The 16,308-nt window shown below is 34.9% G+C and overlaps 1 protein-coding gene across 1 annotated transcript; it reads right to left on the reverse strand.

Annotated features, from left to right (window-relative positions):
• Positions 1-13,377: 13,377 nt before the first annotated feature.
• LOC116144550 (pentatricopeptide repeat-containing protein At3g09040, mitochondrial-like) lies at positions 13,378-16,112 on the reverse strand. Its single transcript, XM_031429994.1, has one exon. The coding sequence runs from the start codon at positions 16,072-16,074 to the stop codon at positions 13,378-13,380; it is 2,697 nt and encodes an 898-aa protein (XP_031285854.1). The 5' UTR covers positions 16,075-16,112.
• Between the last annotated feature and the right edge of the window lie 196 nt (positions 16,113-16,308).

Consider the following 16,308-nt stretch of genomic DNA (forward strand, 5'->3'; position numbering starts at 1 on the left):
TCTTTTGAATCGTTTCAAGTTCTGGAGATTAGGAAAGAGTAAGAATATTTGTGAAAGTAGTCTGCATATTGTAAGAATTAAATATAGTTCTAAAAGATTTTATTGGGATATTGTATTAAGTAATGGGATGATTTAGATCATTGGCGGAACAAATAGCACCGCTCAAAGGAACATTAATCAAGAAATAACTTTTATTAAAAGCCATGACTTACGGCTTCCTTTTCCAAATCACTACTAGGTAGTTTTTATGGAATTATTTCATGTATCAAACTAAAACATATTTCTTCGTGTTGATGTTGTAGATGTCCAACTCTAATCCCATGGCTGTCAACCATTCTAATACTAATGAGAGTCCTGAGACACCAACTAGTAGGAATCCAACTCCAAACTCATTGGTAGCCCCACAGCCTTCTACAGATCCTGATCCACGACCATTACAAGTCCCCAAACGTGTAAGTTCTAATACTCGAAAGAATACTTCTGACATGTGGGATCACTTTACTGTAAATCCTTGTGAGAATATGGATGATAAGACAGCAACGTGTGATTATTGTGGGAATGTGCTTGCATGTCCAAGTAAAAGTGGTACTAGTTGTCTACAGAATCACTTAAGTTGATGTAAAAAATACCCTTTGAATGTGATGGATAAGAAACAAAGGATCTTAGTTTTTCAACAGACACAATCACATGACCAATCAAGTGGTACTGCTACCACCTCCACACAATCTTCACTTACAACTTGGAAATTCAATCCAGATAGGCTTAAACGGTCTCTAGCTAGAATGATCATTGTTGATGAGTTACCCTTTAGGCATGTAGAACGTGAGGGGTTCTGTGATATGATAAGGGATGCACAACCTCTATTTCAAGTTCCTTCTCGTATTACTATGGCTAGAGATTGTTTTAACATTTATGTTGAGGAGAGAAATAAGTTGAAGGTCTTTTTTAGTAAGTTTAGTAAGAGAGTAAATCTTACCATAGATACATGGACATCTTGCCAAAACCTTAACTATATGTGTTTGACAGCTCACTTCATTGATGATGATTGGAAATTACACAAAAAGATCTTAAACTTTTGTCTAATTGCTAATCACAAAGGTTTATTGATTGGCAAGGCAATTGAGAGGTGTTTGCTTGATTGGGGTATTTCTAAGGTTTTCACCATTACAGTTGACAATGTAAGTTCTAATGATGTTGGAATAAAATATCTCTAGAATCGGTTAGAAAGTTGGAAGGGTAGTGTTTTGAATGGTGACTTTCTGCACATGAGGTGTTGTGCACATATATTGAGTCTCACTATAAAAGAGGGGTTAAAAGACATAGAGGACTCCATTTCTAGAATTCGCTCTGCAGTAAGATATGTGAGGTCTTCTCCAGCGAGATTACAAAGGTTTAAGGAGTGTGTAGAGCAAGAAAAGATTGCATAAAAAAATATTTTGGTTCTTGATGTAGAAACAAGGTGGAACTCTACGTACTTAATGTTGGATGTAGCTTTAAAATTTCAGAAAGCATTTGAGTTGTTGGAAATCCAAGACATTAAGTATAAAGATGAACTTACTAGAGAGGAAAAGTCAAGGGGTTTGCCTATGCCTAGTGATTGGGAGTATGTCCATTACTTGTTACCTTTTTTGAAAGTTTTTTATGATGCTACTCTACGTGTGTCGGGCTCACTTTTTGTTACTGGCAATGCATACATGCGCGAGATCTTTGCCATTGGAATACAGATTTCAACATGGTGTAGAAGTAATGATGTTGGCTTAAGTACTATGGCTAGGAGAATAAAGGGAAAACATGATAAATATTGGTCAAATATTGATAACATCAACTTAATGTTATTCATTGCAGTGGTGTTGGATCCTAGATTCAAGTTAGGATATGTGAATTGGGTTATTAGTAAATCCTATGATGATGCTAATGCTGAACTTTTGAAGACAAAAGTGCATACAACTTTGTACTCTTTATTTAACCAATACAAGCTCATTTATAATTCTCCAAGTTGGCAATCTAGTCAACAGTCTCAACAAGCAAGTCAAGTTAATGTGGAAGACGTAAATGTTGATCTTGAAGAATTAATGTATTGTATGTACGATGAGGCAATGGCTGGACAGGAAGTTATAGTGACCAAATCTGAGATGGATAAATATTTAGAGGATGAATGTGAGTAGTGTCACAAGGACAAGATGTTTGATATCTTGAGTTGGTGGAAAGTCAATTCAAATAGATATCCAGTTCTCTCTTCGATAGCACGAGAGGTGTTGGCTAGGCCGGTTTCTACTGTTGCATCTGAGTCAACGTTTAGCACTGGGGGTCGTGTATTAGATCCATTTCGTAGCTTCCTCACTCCTAAGACGGTGGAGACTCTTATTTGTACACAAGATTGGATTCGGGCTACACGTGAACCATTCATGATTGCGGAGAGCTTGGAAGAGATAGCAGAGCTTGAGTCAGGTAAAGTTTTTGCTTTAGTTTCAATTATTAGTTATTATGTTGTCTTTATTGGATTTATTGACTGAATTTTGAATTTAATCATTATTTATATGACCTATTTTTTGTAGAATTTGTGTCTTCGGCAATAGGAAATACTACTCGTATTCATCTTGATGATTGAAGGTTTTGCAGCATTTAATTGAGGTTTGATTTCTTTAATAGTTTTTTACTGTAGGCAATGAAAAAAAATATGATTTAATTTTTATAAACTTCTAACATTTAATTTTTATTTGGGCAGAAATTGGGAGATCTACTAATATTGACTTAATGTTGGTTTCCGCTTTCTACTTGTGGAGTTGTATTTGCCCAATTTCTTTTGTTGTTTTCCATTGGGACTTATTTATTTATTTTGTTGTTTTATTATGGACTTTTATTTTTATTTCATTTCGGACTTTTATTTGTATCAATTTTTAATTTATTGTTAGTAGTGGTGAATGGATATATATGAATGTTTAATTTTTATTTGGATATGTATTGTCTATATTTACAATTTAATTTAGGACAAAATTTTAAAAAAAAAAGTTTTATCAAAAAAAAAAAGGGAAAACCGGTTCAAAACTAGTTAACTGCTTTTTTTAAAACGATTAATCGGTTCGGTTTCGGTTCGGGAAAATTCTCGAACCGAAAATTCGGTTTGATTCAGAAAAGCGGTTAATCGGTTCGATTAACCGCTTTTGAACACCCCTAAGTGCTACCCTTAAGTTGTCCAAAGACGAACATGGTAAAAAGGTAGACAATAAGATGTACCGAAGCATGATATTTGCTTTAGTGTTGGTGTTTGTGATAGGTTTCAAACTAATCCATCTGAGTTGCACTTGAATGCAGTGAAAAGAATCATGAAATATGTTTCAGGTACGTGTGATTTTGGCCTTTGGTACTCATTTGATTTTAACAATAGCTTGGTTGGATATAGTGATGCGGATTGTGCAGGAAGTTTGGATGATCGAAAGAGCACTTCGGGTGGATGTTTCTACCTTGGAAACGATCTTGTCACATGGTATAGCAAGAAGCAGAATACAATCTCCTTATCCATTGTCGAGGCTGAGTACACTACCGCAGGAAGTTGTTGCACTCAAATTTTATGGTTAAAGCAAATGTTGAATGATTATGGTGTTGATCAAGATTGTGTGATTATTTTTTGTGATAACACGAGTGCCATTAACATCTCTAAGATTCCAGTTCAACATTCTAGGACTAAGCACATTGACATAAGACATCATTTCATTAGAGAATTAGTTGAGGAGAACATCATTGCACTTGCTCATGTGAACACAAAATCCCAATTGACTGATTTATTTACAAAAGCACTTGACTATGATACCTTTGTTTTCTTGAGGAAGTCCATTGGACTACTTTAACTTGAATAGTTTTTCATTTCAGTTGATGAATAAAGCATGAACATGCTACTTTTATTTTGTTTGCCAAGACTTCTTGATTTGTGCTAGCATTCTAATTGTCATTTATTTTCTCTTATTTGTGTGCTAAATATGATATGTTGTGTCCACTGAGACTCTCTTTATAACATGACCTTATTGCATCATAAGTTGATTGTCCATTCTTGTCACCATTATGAAAGAGCTACCTTGCATGAAGTGTGAAAGTTGTTTTGAGTAGTTTTTTGATTTGTAGAGACTCCTATATCTTGGAAAATCTACCATTAAGAGGACTACCTTCTTGCAATTGTGAAAGCTACGTTTTGGTTACGTTTATGAGAGTTATTTGCCCTTTGTTCAAAATGGAAAGAGATATGTCGAATCATTATCTTCCTTGTTGAAAAAGAAAAATACAAAATATATTAGGGCATGAGAAAAGGGGGAGTTTCTCTTGCAAAAATTTTAAATTGACCACTGTATCATTTAACCCCCTTGAGGACACTATCACATACTAAAACAAGCTCTTGAAAATTTATCTCACTTGTGTGTGATTAAGGAAGTGTTGTTTTTTATTGCATTATGTTGACAACTTCTGTATGAGTTTTTGTGCCTGTTAAGTTCAAAAATTTTGATCTATTAAGATGATTTGCACAGATTGACTATCTTGACCTTCAAAAATTCATGTAAAGCATTTCATTATTTCAATTTTATTTAATTGTCTTTCTATTTGTAAATAAAGTCTGATGCTTTTGGAATTTGCTGTCAAATTGGGATGATGTGCCTACAACTTGTTTAAAAGGCTTGCTTTCTTCTTGTCTGCTCTTGCGTGCTCACATCTGTTGAATGCTCACAATTTGCTGAATCTACTTGTTGTGTGCCCACATTGTCGCGCTGTGTGCACATCTGTTTGAGTAGAGTCATTATTTAAGTGAATCTCGTTTTTAGGGTTTTTGATTTTATTATACTATCACACCTCTTGTATGCAATAAAACCTTTTTGCGTCGTCCCTGATTTCTTTCTCTCAAGTCTTTGCTCTAATCTTATTTTCTTCCCACTCGCAGATCAAGTCGCCATTGAGGTTTGGTTCAAACCTTATGAAAAAGAGGGGGAGAAGAGATGTAAAGTTGAGGGGGAGTGGAGTATTGTTGTTGTGTTTGTGGTGATTTGTTCCGTTGTTGGTAGTTCTCTGGTTATTTTTTTTACTGTATATTTGTTTCTTTTGGTTGTTTCTCTTTGGTTGAACTAATGAAGTTACTTTTGTTTCTTGTTGACTCTCTTAAGGTGAGTTTGTTTTTCCTTGTTTGTTAAATATGCTGAACCGTTTATTGTTTTTAGTGCCATATTTGCTTTTCATGATTTGTTTATGACACTCTTATTATTGGTTGATATTTGTCTCTCTTTATGTGATGTTAGTTGTTTTTGTGAGATAGGTATGTATTGATCTTTTGATCATTTTAGTGCTTTGTTCGTAAGTTTGACAAATGGGGAGATTGTTGATATTTTTGTCCAACTTATGTTATAGTGACACATTTTGCCAAGTGGCGTTTTCTCTTTGTTGTCCTGCCCATCAAGTTTATTTTGATTCATGATATTCTTGTGTGACCTAACTTTACATGCTGTCACAATTTCCTTATGTGGTCCTAAAAGGTTGTAAGGCTTTGTCTATGGTCCCCCAAGAAAGAGAAAAGATATGTTTGTGGTCTAACAAAAAGTTGGAATTCTTTTTGTTCTCCACGTGTTCAACTGTCAGGCTTATGTCTTTTACATTTTCATTTCATGTGTGTTCATGATGGATGTGTGCTTGCACACTTATGTCAAACGTATGCATATTGCATTTCACTTCGCATTTTACTACGTGTGTGCGCCCACATTTCTGTAGTGCTAACATCACATGTCTGACTCATTTTTTACAAGTTGTGTTTTTTTGCTTAACAACTAAGATATTTTCTTTGCATCTTTTGTGCTGTCATTTGGACCACTTACAGGTGTCCCAATATCCTCTTATGGTCCAGGGAAATAAGTTTTTTCCTCTTTTGGTTGTGGTCCCAAAAGATAGATGTAATCTTTTCCATTTTTGGACCAACATATGTCAACCATTATTTGCTGACTTGGCAAGAATTACGGAGCACGAAATTGGTCTATATCTTTTTAATTCTTACTCATTTGTGAACTAACCTTTGATTTTTTTTATTTGCTTGTGCTCTAAATTTTCAGAGAGTTTTATTCCACAAAGGTTCACCTTATGTTATTGTGTTAAACACTTATCATCCTTCATCTTTGTTGAGGTAAAAGGAAGTTCATCTTCTTCCTTGTTTGTTTTTCTTTTTGAACTTGAATATCTATATCATTGGTGCTCCGAACTTTTTAGAGAGTTGTTCTTGGTTAGGTTCTTTTATATGAGTTTGTGTTAGAAACTTTCTTGTTTATCTTCATTGTTGAATGGCGACTGGAATGTGGTTTCTTTGTTGATGTTGGAGCGTGTCTTCAATGACTGAAGCTTGGGTGGAGCTCAAGCATTTTCTAGGAGTGAACCTGGTGTGAAGAGATTTGTGGTGCAACAAGACATTAGAGATTCAAAAGGTAGTGTTTAGTGTAACTGGAACAAGGGGTTCTCTTTGCTGTAGCTAAAATCAACTTTGAACTATATCTTATAATGTTTGTTGATTAGTGGATTTGCTTCAATCTAGATGAGGTCCCATGGATGTAGGCTAAAAGTGGATTTGGCCAAACCATGTATATGTTGGTGTGCTTTACATTTGGAGTTGAATTATTATTGATTTGTTGTAAACCTAATTGTGTTAACACAACTTGGTAAATCATTCTGCTGCGCCTTTAAAAATGGGTATCTAAACGCTAAATAGAGTTCACTAACTCTAACAAAATACAATTTTTCTGTTTTTCAAAACATAAAATATAATATAAGTTTTTAAGAATCATATTACTTTGAGACTTATGCACATATTATAATGAACTTTAATTCACAATACAAAGATTCAAAAACAAGAAAAGGTCGGAAAATATTACATATTTACTTCTGTGTATGTAAGAATGTGAAAACGTTATAAGATATCAGGTTGGATATAAAATATATGTATATATATTATTATATTGATTGAATGAATTAATTAATTTATCAATAATGCTAGGTCCACAACCTTTTCTCACAACTCTCAACGTGACAGCTCATCATTGGTTAGCTCACCCATTTTACGAGCTACCGCGTCAAGAGTTTTGAGAACTTTCGACGTGACAGCTTGTCATTGGTTAGCTCACAAATAGACAGACGGGATCCATTTTACAACCTACCACGTCGAGAGTTATGAGAGAAGATTGTGAGATTGCGTTGTGTACCTAGCATTACTCTTAACTTATTATACGATTAAAATGATAATTTGTTGCACTAAAGGCTCTAAGCTCCCCTGTCATCATTGATAATTAGGATTAGTCTTTAATAATATTAAGGGCGCATTTGGTTCAGGGAATGTTGTATTACTAGAAAGATAGATGACCAGGGAATCTTTAGAGAAATGTGTTTGGTTGGTTGAAATAAATTGGTGGGTATGTTATAATAATATGTTTGGTTGCGAGGATAAATGAGTGGGTATGTTATGTAGATTACTAAATTGCCCTCCTTTTTAAATAATAATATAATATATTATTTTTTAAATTATTTCTTTTAACCCCCTATATTTGAAATTTTGCTAAAACACCCCAACCATATAAAACTTTAATTTGTAGCAAAATCACCCCGAATCACCCCAAGCCACTGTCGGCAGCCAGCCACCACCACCACCAGCAGCCGCCGTAATGGCGCATGACCGATCGGATTTGGCTGGTCATGTGCCGGTAAGACCTAATCCGGCCATGGATAAAAGATTCATGGTAAAAAATGACTATATTTGATTGTGAATATGGCCGTTTCATGACCAAATATGGGCTGTGAAACACCAAAGATCTAGCCTTGAGAAGGCCAGATCTTTGGTGTTTCACAACCACATCTTCGGCTGTGAAACGGCCAGATCTTTGGTGTTTCACAACCACATCTTCGGCTATGAAACGGCCAGATCTAGTTGTTTCTAGCCATGGATTACAAATCCATGGCCGTAAACATCTTTACCGACACACGACTGGCAAGATCTCGTCGGTCTTGCCTAGATATGATGACTTTTGCCAGCGGCTAGGGTTGGTGGCTAGCGACCGACGGTGGTCTTGGGTGGCTGGCGGTATTTTATTAACTTTTAAACTTTTTTTGTGGCTGGGGTGTTTTAGCTATATTTTCAAATGTAGGAGGTCTAGGTAATTGTTATTTGGTAGACATATAAGTGCAAATGTGCTCGAAATGATAAAAGATTAAGGGCAAAATAAGGTCAAAATTAAGATTACCTTGGTAATCTTATATTACCAACAGTAAACACTATTTGCAATAAAAGATTACGTAATATTTTATTACTTGACAACCAAACGAGGGAACTTGAAAATTAAACAAAGATTACAAGATTAATTTTATATCACCCTGAACCAAATGCAACCTAATATTAATAAAATATAACGTTACGAATTTCGTCGAGATCCCTTTATTAGTTAATATACATGAATGGGAAATTTTTTAAAGAAATTATGGAGGTTTTTATTGTAAAATTCGGCAAAAATAAAGATAAAATATTGTGAGGATGATTTACACTTTCATCCATGGTTATCAAATCGTGTATCGTATCGTGTATCGAAAGCCTAATTTTTTGAATCGTGTATCGCGTATCGTATCATATCGTAAGATACGTCTTTTTCAAAAAAAAAAAAAAATAATCAAAATTTTCTAAAAATTAATATAATCCCCAAGATTAATTAAAGAATTTTGTGGTATTATTGACTTTAAATTACGGTATTATATAATCAAAATTAATCACAAAATTCCAAGATCAATGTCAATATCTATATCTCCACTTATATTATTATTATCATGTAAAATGGGCAATACATATTCCTCTTTACTTTCTCCATGCAAAATAGGTAAATTTAGACAAGTTTTAGTGAATTGGGTTGGGTGACCCGATTTCGACCCGAATTTTTTTTTGGACATTTGACCCAAATTAATAAAATCGTATCGATTTATATCGATATTTTTAAGGATACGAACGGATACGTATCGTATCGTAGGATACATATCAACGTATCGAATGGTTTAGGATACACCCTCTGATACGTATCGTTAGCAATCTGTATTGAATCGTATCGTATGATACGTATCGGGTATCGTAGGATACTAACAACCATGCTTTCATCTTTAAGTTTAGGAGTGCATTTATTTACATCAAGTATTATGAGATACGTGCAATTTAGTCTAATTAAGTGAGAATTTTCAATGAAATGTCTATTATACTTATGTTATCTTATTCACATATTATTAGGAAGTAATATATATATATATATTATAGATATAATATATATAGATATTATATATATATATATATAATATATATATATATATAATTAAAAAAAAAAAAAAAGCAAAAAATATACTTTACACTTAAAAAGAAAATTCAAATTTTCATAAAAGTAATGATTGATATCCAAATATAATATTTTGTTAGCACATTATAATAACTTGTTTAATTTCACAATTATGGAAATATAAACATCATCTAAGTATTACTCATCACAATTATAAATGCAAAAATTCATCAAAACTAAAACCCGAGTGAACAACATAAAAAATTTAAGGCATCCATTATACTATTTTTTATCTTTTATTTATTTATAATAATATATGAACAAGACAACAAGATTATAGACTTTTTATTGAAAAGTCTCACCTAAATGGACTAAATTGTTTGTATTTTATAGTATTGGAGATAGGTGCAATGTACTCCAAACATTAAAAGGATGAAAGTGCAAAAGTGATTTTGAGCTAGGGTCTCCTTGGTGTTCATGCATGATTGGGGCACGACATAGATTTTATAAAGAATAATGCTACGGACACTGATGATTTGCATCGGCGTACGTGACATCCAATTAGACACAGCCACATTGGAGACAACACTTGTCTTTTGTAAATGAACGGTCATCCAACAATTATGGACACCCGTTCATATTTGATGAACGACCGTTCATCACAAATGGACAAGCATCCACGAAAATAACAATGGACTCTCGTCCATATTATTTGGACGAGAGTCCATCTACTATGGACGAGCATTCACCTCATATGGACGCCTGTCTATAAAATTTTAGAAATAAAATAATGGATGCCCATCCATATAATATGGACGGGCATCTTTTATGGACAGGCATCCATCACCAATTCACCATCTATAACATGGATACCTGTCCATCACCAATTCACCATCTATCATTTTTAATGGAAGGCCAAGCCTTTGACTCTGGATGGGCGTCCATTTTTTGGGAGTTTTATTTTCTAAGCATTTTTTTTTTTAAGTGTAGTGGGCATAGCAGGAGCACATTTGATGCCCCACCTTCAATGTTGGTTGATTATGGACAAAAAGGCTTGACTTTGGACGGGCATCCATTGTTTGGGAGTCACAGCAATGTGTTTATTTTCTAATCATTTTTTTTAAGTGTAGTGGGCATAGCAAGAGCATTCAAGTTACCCACTCATTTTAAATAAATATTTGACAAGTTTTGTTCTCATTGAAAATGGACGCTCTATTTTTTTTTTTTATAATTTAAATTATGGACGGGCGTCCATTCGAGTTGGACGCCCCTCCATAGGAAATAGACTCCTGTCCATTGTTATTTTGGTATAAAAATTCGTCCCAATTGATGGACGGTCGTCCATTTGTGATAAACAATCGTCCATTAAATATGGACTGGCGTCTAGAATTGTTGGATAATCGTTTATTTATGAAAGATGTGTTTTGTCTCCAATGTGGTCGCGTTTGACTGAATGTCATGTTCTTCGATACAAAAATTCGGTATAAAAAATCGGTGTCCGTAACATTATTGTCTTATAAATTAATGTTGGGCTATTAAATTTTGAATGGGTGGTGCTATACTGCTATTTGCACTCTACTACTACTAATACTAATGGACTAATAAAGCCTCATTTATTGGGACACTCTATTTCTATTGTTTTTAAAATTAAATTTTTTTTCTTATAACATCCCGTAAATTTCATAAATATCCTTCATTTTTTTAATATTTTAAAAGAGTTAACATTTTATTCTGGTCACTTAAGCTGTATACCCTAATCATTGTTATTCTTAAAATAAAATTTTAGATAAATTGGAAGTTCTTAAAACTTTAAAACTAAAATAATCCTTTCAAATAATCCAATATATATATTAAAATAGCTATCAATACTTTGAAGAAAAAAATAACAAATTTATACCTGAAACAATTAAAAACTTGCAATTTTGTATGCTTGTGATTTGACGTATCATATTACAAATTTCTTCCTCCATTAAATTATCTTTTTATTCTAATAATGATTTAAATAGCATAAAAAAATTAGGGTTTATGAGATAATAGTGAGGTGTCAAAAATATTTGTTAAGATTAGAAATTAAAATTAATTTTAATAATATAATTTGGGGATTAATTTATCATTATAAAATTTATTAAAAAGTAGGGTTTCTTTAGTCGGTAGTGGGTGCCAATAAATACATTCATTTTGATTATAGCATGGGCCAATTCCAATTTAAAGGGCTAGACCGTTGGAAACCGGATTATAACAATTTGATGGAGAAGTATGGAAGTCAAGCTAAATAAACCCACATTTTTTTAACACCCTCTTTTATTTAAATAATGGTGAAACTGTAATATGCAATTTTTTTTTGGTTACATTAGTAACTTATTTATTTATTTTTAATAGACTCTTTGTTTGTGTCACAGGCCTAGAGTTTCGACACAGCGAAACAACCCATGCGAGACCCCAACATCACACTTGAGCAGGTTAAGCTTGCACATACGCCACTAATCCACTCGAGGTTCATTGGTTTCATCCTGCTATGAACTCATTAGGAGAATGACTCTAATTCTCGACTAATTTGTGTATGGATGGCCTAATCCCTTCTTCATTGTCAACTATGAATAACTTTTATCAGTTCATGCACTCTCCTTTCATGGAACACCTCTCTCCACCTCCCTCCTAAAGAGTCTTATTAAGCATTGTCAATGTGCTAAGAGAAAACACACCTAAAGTCTCAATTATCACACCCCACATGATGTTTTGCGAAACCACACAACTTTGTATGCTCTCCATAGACCACACTTGCTACTCTTGTCAAGACTTTGCAGAATAAGGTTATAGCATCTTTATTTGAACACACACTAATAATGTTATATTTTATTCAGTTTACTCATATTGATTAATTGCACCAAATCCAACTCGACAATATTAAATAAGATGTCCTGCCAAAATTTATCCCCAATTGCAGACTTTTGGTGGTATATTTTCAAACTTACCTGCTTTTCCTTAGATGATTTAACTTTATATTTTCAAATTTCAATTTATCATTACCCTAGCGCCCCAGTGCTATTCTTACTTCAAAAGTGTCCATTAACTTTCAATTTTTTTTTTTTTTAATATATAGTTTAAAAAATCCCATATAAATCCTTCGTCCCTACTAAATAGTACAAATTGCATTACATTTTAATAACAACTTTCCTTTAGTGGGCTGGCAATGGTATCTTTCCCAAGGCATCCAAACACCACATGAATTACACTAAATGGGTGTAATCTTATCCCTCGTGAGGGAGGGGCTACGCTTTGCCCTGTCCCAAATAAGAAAAAAGAAAACCCCAAACAAACAAACACAAACAACAATAAACAATTCCAAGCCATGTTCACAATATGACCGTTGAATCCGGACATGCCACGTCAGCTCCGCTCTGCTATTCTCCTCGTAGATCGTGTCCTAACACTGCATTAACTCAGCCCGGTATAAGAACAACACAAACACCAAAAAGATTAAAGAAAAAGCCTGTACGCTTAAGCGACTCAGCCACTGCGCTCCCTGTGGTACGCCTCACTTGTTACTGTGGTACTTCGTGCAATCTCAACCGTCCGATTTCTGACGCACAATATCTTCATCAAAATCTAGCTGTTGTACGCTCTCAAATAACGTCATGCGCGCATGGGAGGTCTGTGATCTGGATCAATAAGAAAGCGCGTGTTTGTTACGCATGATAGTTTAAACTTTAAAATAACATCTCTTATAATTGTCAAAAATATTTTTGTAAAAGTGTTAAAAATCTTTCTATTAGATGCTCTTAATATTTGATTATTTTCTATAATCATAAATGCTTTTAAAATTAATTAAGCACATGAAAAATATCTAATAATAACCCTTAATAAGTTTGGAAGTAAATGATAATCAGGGGTTTATAGTTTATACTCTAAGAACGATGAATTAAATATTAGAGATAATATTTTAATTTTTTGTATTAATGTGAATAATATATAAATAAATATTAATATATTACAAATCAGAATCGTGCAAAGTAAAAAGCTATGCCCGAGAACTTTCGGATTCTCTTACAAGACAAAACTCCAGCTCTTTTCAACTATAAACTAAACTCCTCTCCGTTAGTTTTGAGTTCATTAGTTCAACTTCAACTACAACTACAACGTCAGCCCACCTNATGCAGGCACAATGATCTACTCTAGGGTGAATCCCGTAGCAGTTTACCATAATGTCAAAGATCTGTCGACCTTCGGATACCTTACCTGCATGGCTGCATGCTGTTAGGACACCAAGGAATGTGACATCATCAGGCATAACATGAGTTTGCTTCATCTCATCAAAGATCTTTAGTGCATCTTCTGCATGACCATTTTTTGCAAATCCAACTATCATTGAGTTCCAGGAAATAACAAAATTTTTGTTCCCCATTTCACCAAAAACTTGAACTGCACTTTTCACATCTCCACATTTAGCATACATGTCTACAATTGCACCACATGTTAACTCATCTAAATCATAACCAATGTGAAATATTAGAGAATGGATCTCTGTACCATCTCTCAAAGAAGATAAGATAGCACATGCTCTAAGGACACTGACAAATGTAGCCTGATCAGGTATGACATTGTGGCTACGCATTTCCTGATAGAAATGCAAGGCCTCCTCATTGAAATCATTTTGAGTGTGTCCTGAAATAATAGCAGTCCATAAAACTTTGCTTTTTGGATTTTTGAACTCTGAGAAGAGAATACTTGCATCTGTATTTCTCTTGGAATTCATATACATACCCAATAGAGAGACACCCAAGAAGTCAGCATCATACAAAAGGCCTCTCTTTACTATAAGACAGTGGATTTGTGTTCCCAGATTAAATGTATGATGTCCGTCACATGCATCTAGAAGACTAGCAAAAGTTATTTCATTTGGGGTCAATCTTTCAGCCATCATCTCCTGATACAAAACAATGGCTTCCTCTAAATTATTTTGAGCATAACCAGCAACCAAAGCATTCATGGAGACCACATTCCGTTCAGGCATACAAGAGAGGACTTTTCGAGCAGCCCCTATATCTCCACACTTGGCATACATGTCAATAAGCGAGCTTCCCGAATAAATACTTGTTTCTAGACCAACTTTGACTGACATACAGTGTATCTGTTTCCCTTGCTTGAGACCTTGAACATTGGCACAGGCACTGAGGATGCTGGCCAAGGACACTTCATCAGGCAAAATCCAAGATAAATTCATTCTGCGAAACATATTAAAAGCCTCAAACTCATCCCCTTCCTGCACATATCCAACAATAATTGCATTCCAAGAAACATGATCCTGATTCCTTATGCGCTCAAATTGTTGTCTTGCTTCCTTCAGAGCACCTGACTTAGCATACATGTCAACCAATGCATTCCCCACAAATAAGTTAGATGCAAAGTTGTTCTTGATAATGACCGTATGCAACTGGCGACCCGCTTCCAAATAGTCCAGGCAAGCACATGAACTCAAAATGCTAGTATAGGTAAAATCATCAGCCTGAAAACCAGAGCTCTTCATGGTGGAGAACAGTTCCACCACTTCATGGGCATACCCATTCTGTGAATAACCTCCAAGCATAGCATTCCACAAGACAATATTCCTTTCATCCAAAGAATCAAAAACCTTCTTTGCGGACTCCATTTTCTCACACTTGGAATACATATTTATCAAAGAACTCCCCACATAAACATTAGAGTCGAGACCCTGTTTAATAGCCTCAGCATGAACTATCAAGCCAAAGTCAAGAGCTGCTAAACCTGAAATGGCACTCAATACACTGCCTAACGTGGATCGTGAGGATTTAACACTAGCTTTCCTCATTCTTTGAAAAAAATTGACCGCTTCTGCCTCATAGCCTCTCTTGCCATGCCCAGATATCATCACATTCCAAGCTACAACATTCGGGTTTTGCATCTGATCGAACAATTCACATGCTTCATCAAGCCGACCTAGACTAACACATGCATTTATCACAGTCACAGAAGCCACCTGGTCCGGAACTCGGCCAAGTTTCTTCATCTCATCAAACACTTCCAACGCAGCTTCGGGCAAACCAGCCTGAACATACCCAGCAATCATTGATGTCCACGAAACCGTATCCAAATCCACTGCCCCATCAAAAACCCTCCTTGCATCTCTCACATTACCACACTTAGCATACATATCAATAAGAGCGCCCTCAGAAAAAGCACTCATCTCAATCCCAATCTTAACAACATAACAATGTATTTGCCTACCGTAATTAACATCCACTGCTTTGGCACAAGCAGATAAGACCATCGCAAATGTGAACTCATTTGGCAACACACCAGAATTACACAACAACCCAAAAGATTTAACAACATGTTCAAACAACCCACGTTTCGAATAAATGGACAAAATAGAGTTCCAAGCCAAAATATCCCTCTCTTCAAGCCTATTAAACACCTTCTCAGCCAAGTCTACATTGCCACACTTGGCATAAAGATCAACTATAGCGTTTCCTAGCAACCCTTTTGACCCAAATCCAAATTTGAGGCTCTGGGCATGGACAATTCTGCTTGTTTTCAAAGCGTGGGTTAGTCTCTGAGACCTTTCGTCGAACAGGTGGCGGGTATTGATGTGTTTGCATTCTTGGACGCAAGTTCGTAAGAGATGATTGTAAATGGGATCTGGTTTCAAGGAGGTCGAGTCAGAGGTAATCTTTGAGAAGCTTGAATATTGAACAATGAAGCGTGGCTTTGAGTTTTGTGACGATGTAAACAGAAACCTGAGGCGCATTGACTCAGTGACGACTCGGGCATGACCCGCTTGGGTTCCTACTTCCTAAGGCCTAAGCTACTGAGTCTCGCTTTGTTGTTTTCTATTTGGGATTTCTTTTTCTTCCTTTAATTAAAAACTTGAAAAAATAAAAAAAACTAACATAGTATTCCCGCCAAAAGTAGTTAGTCCTATGATAAGCGGGGAACAAGAGTAGTTTTTGTTTTCTTTAATAGAAAGTTATGGTAAGAAGGA

Source organism: Pistacia vera, unplaced genomic scaffold (genome assembly GCF_008641045.1).
Source record: "Pistacia vera cultivar Batoury unplaced genomic scaffold, PisVer_v2 Contig447, whole genome shotgun sequence".
Lineage (NCBI taxonomy): Eukaryota > Viridiplantae > Streptophyta > Magnoliopsida > Sapindales > Anacardiaceae > Pistacia > Pistacia vera.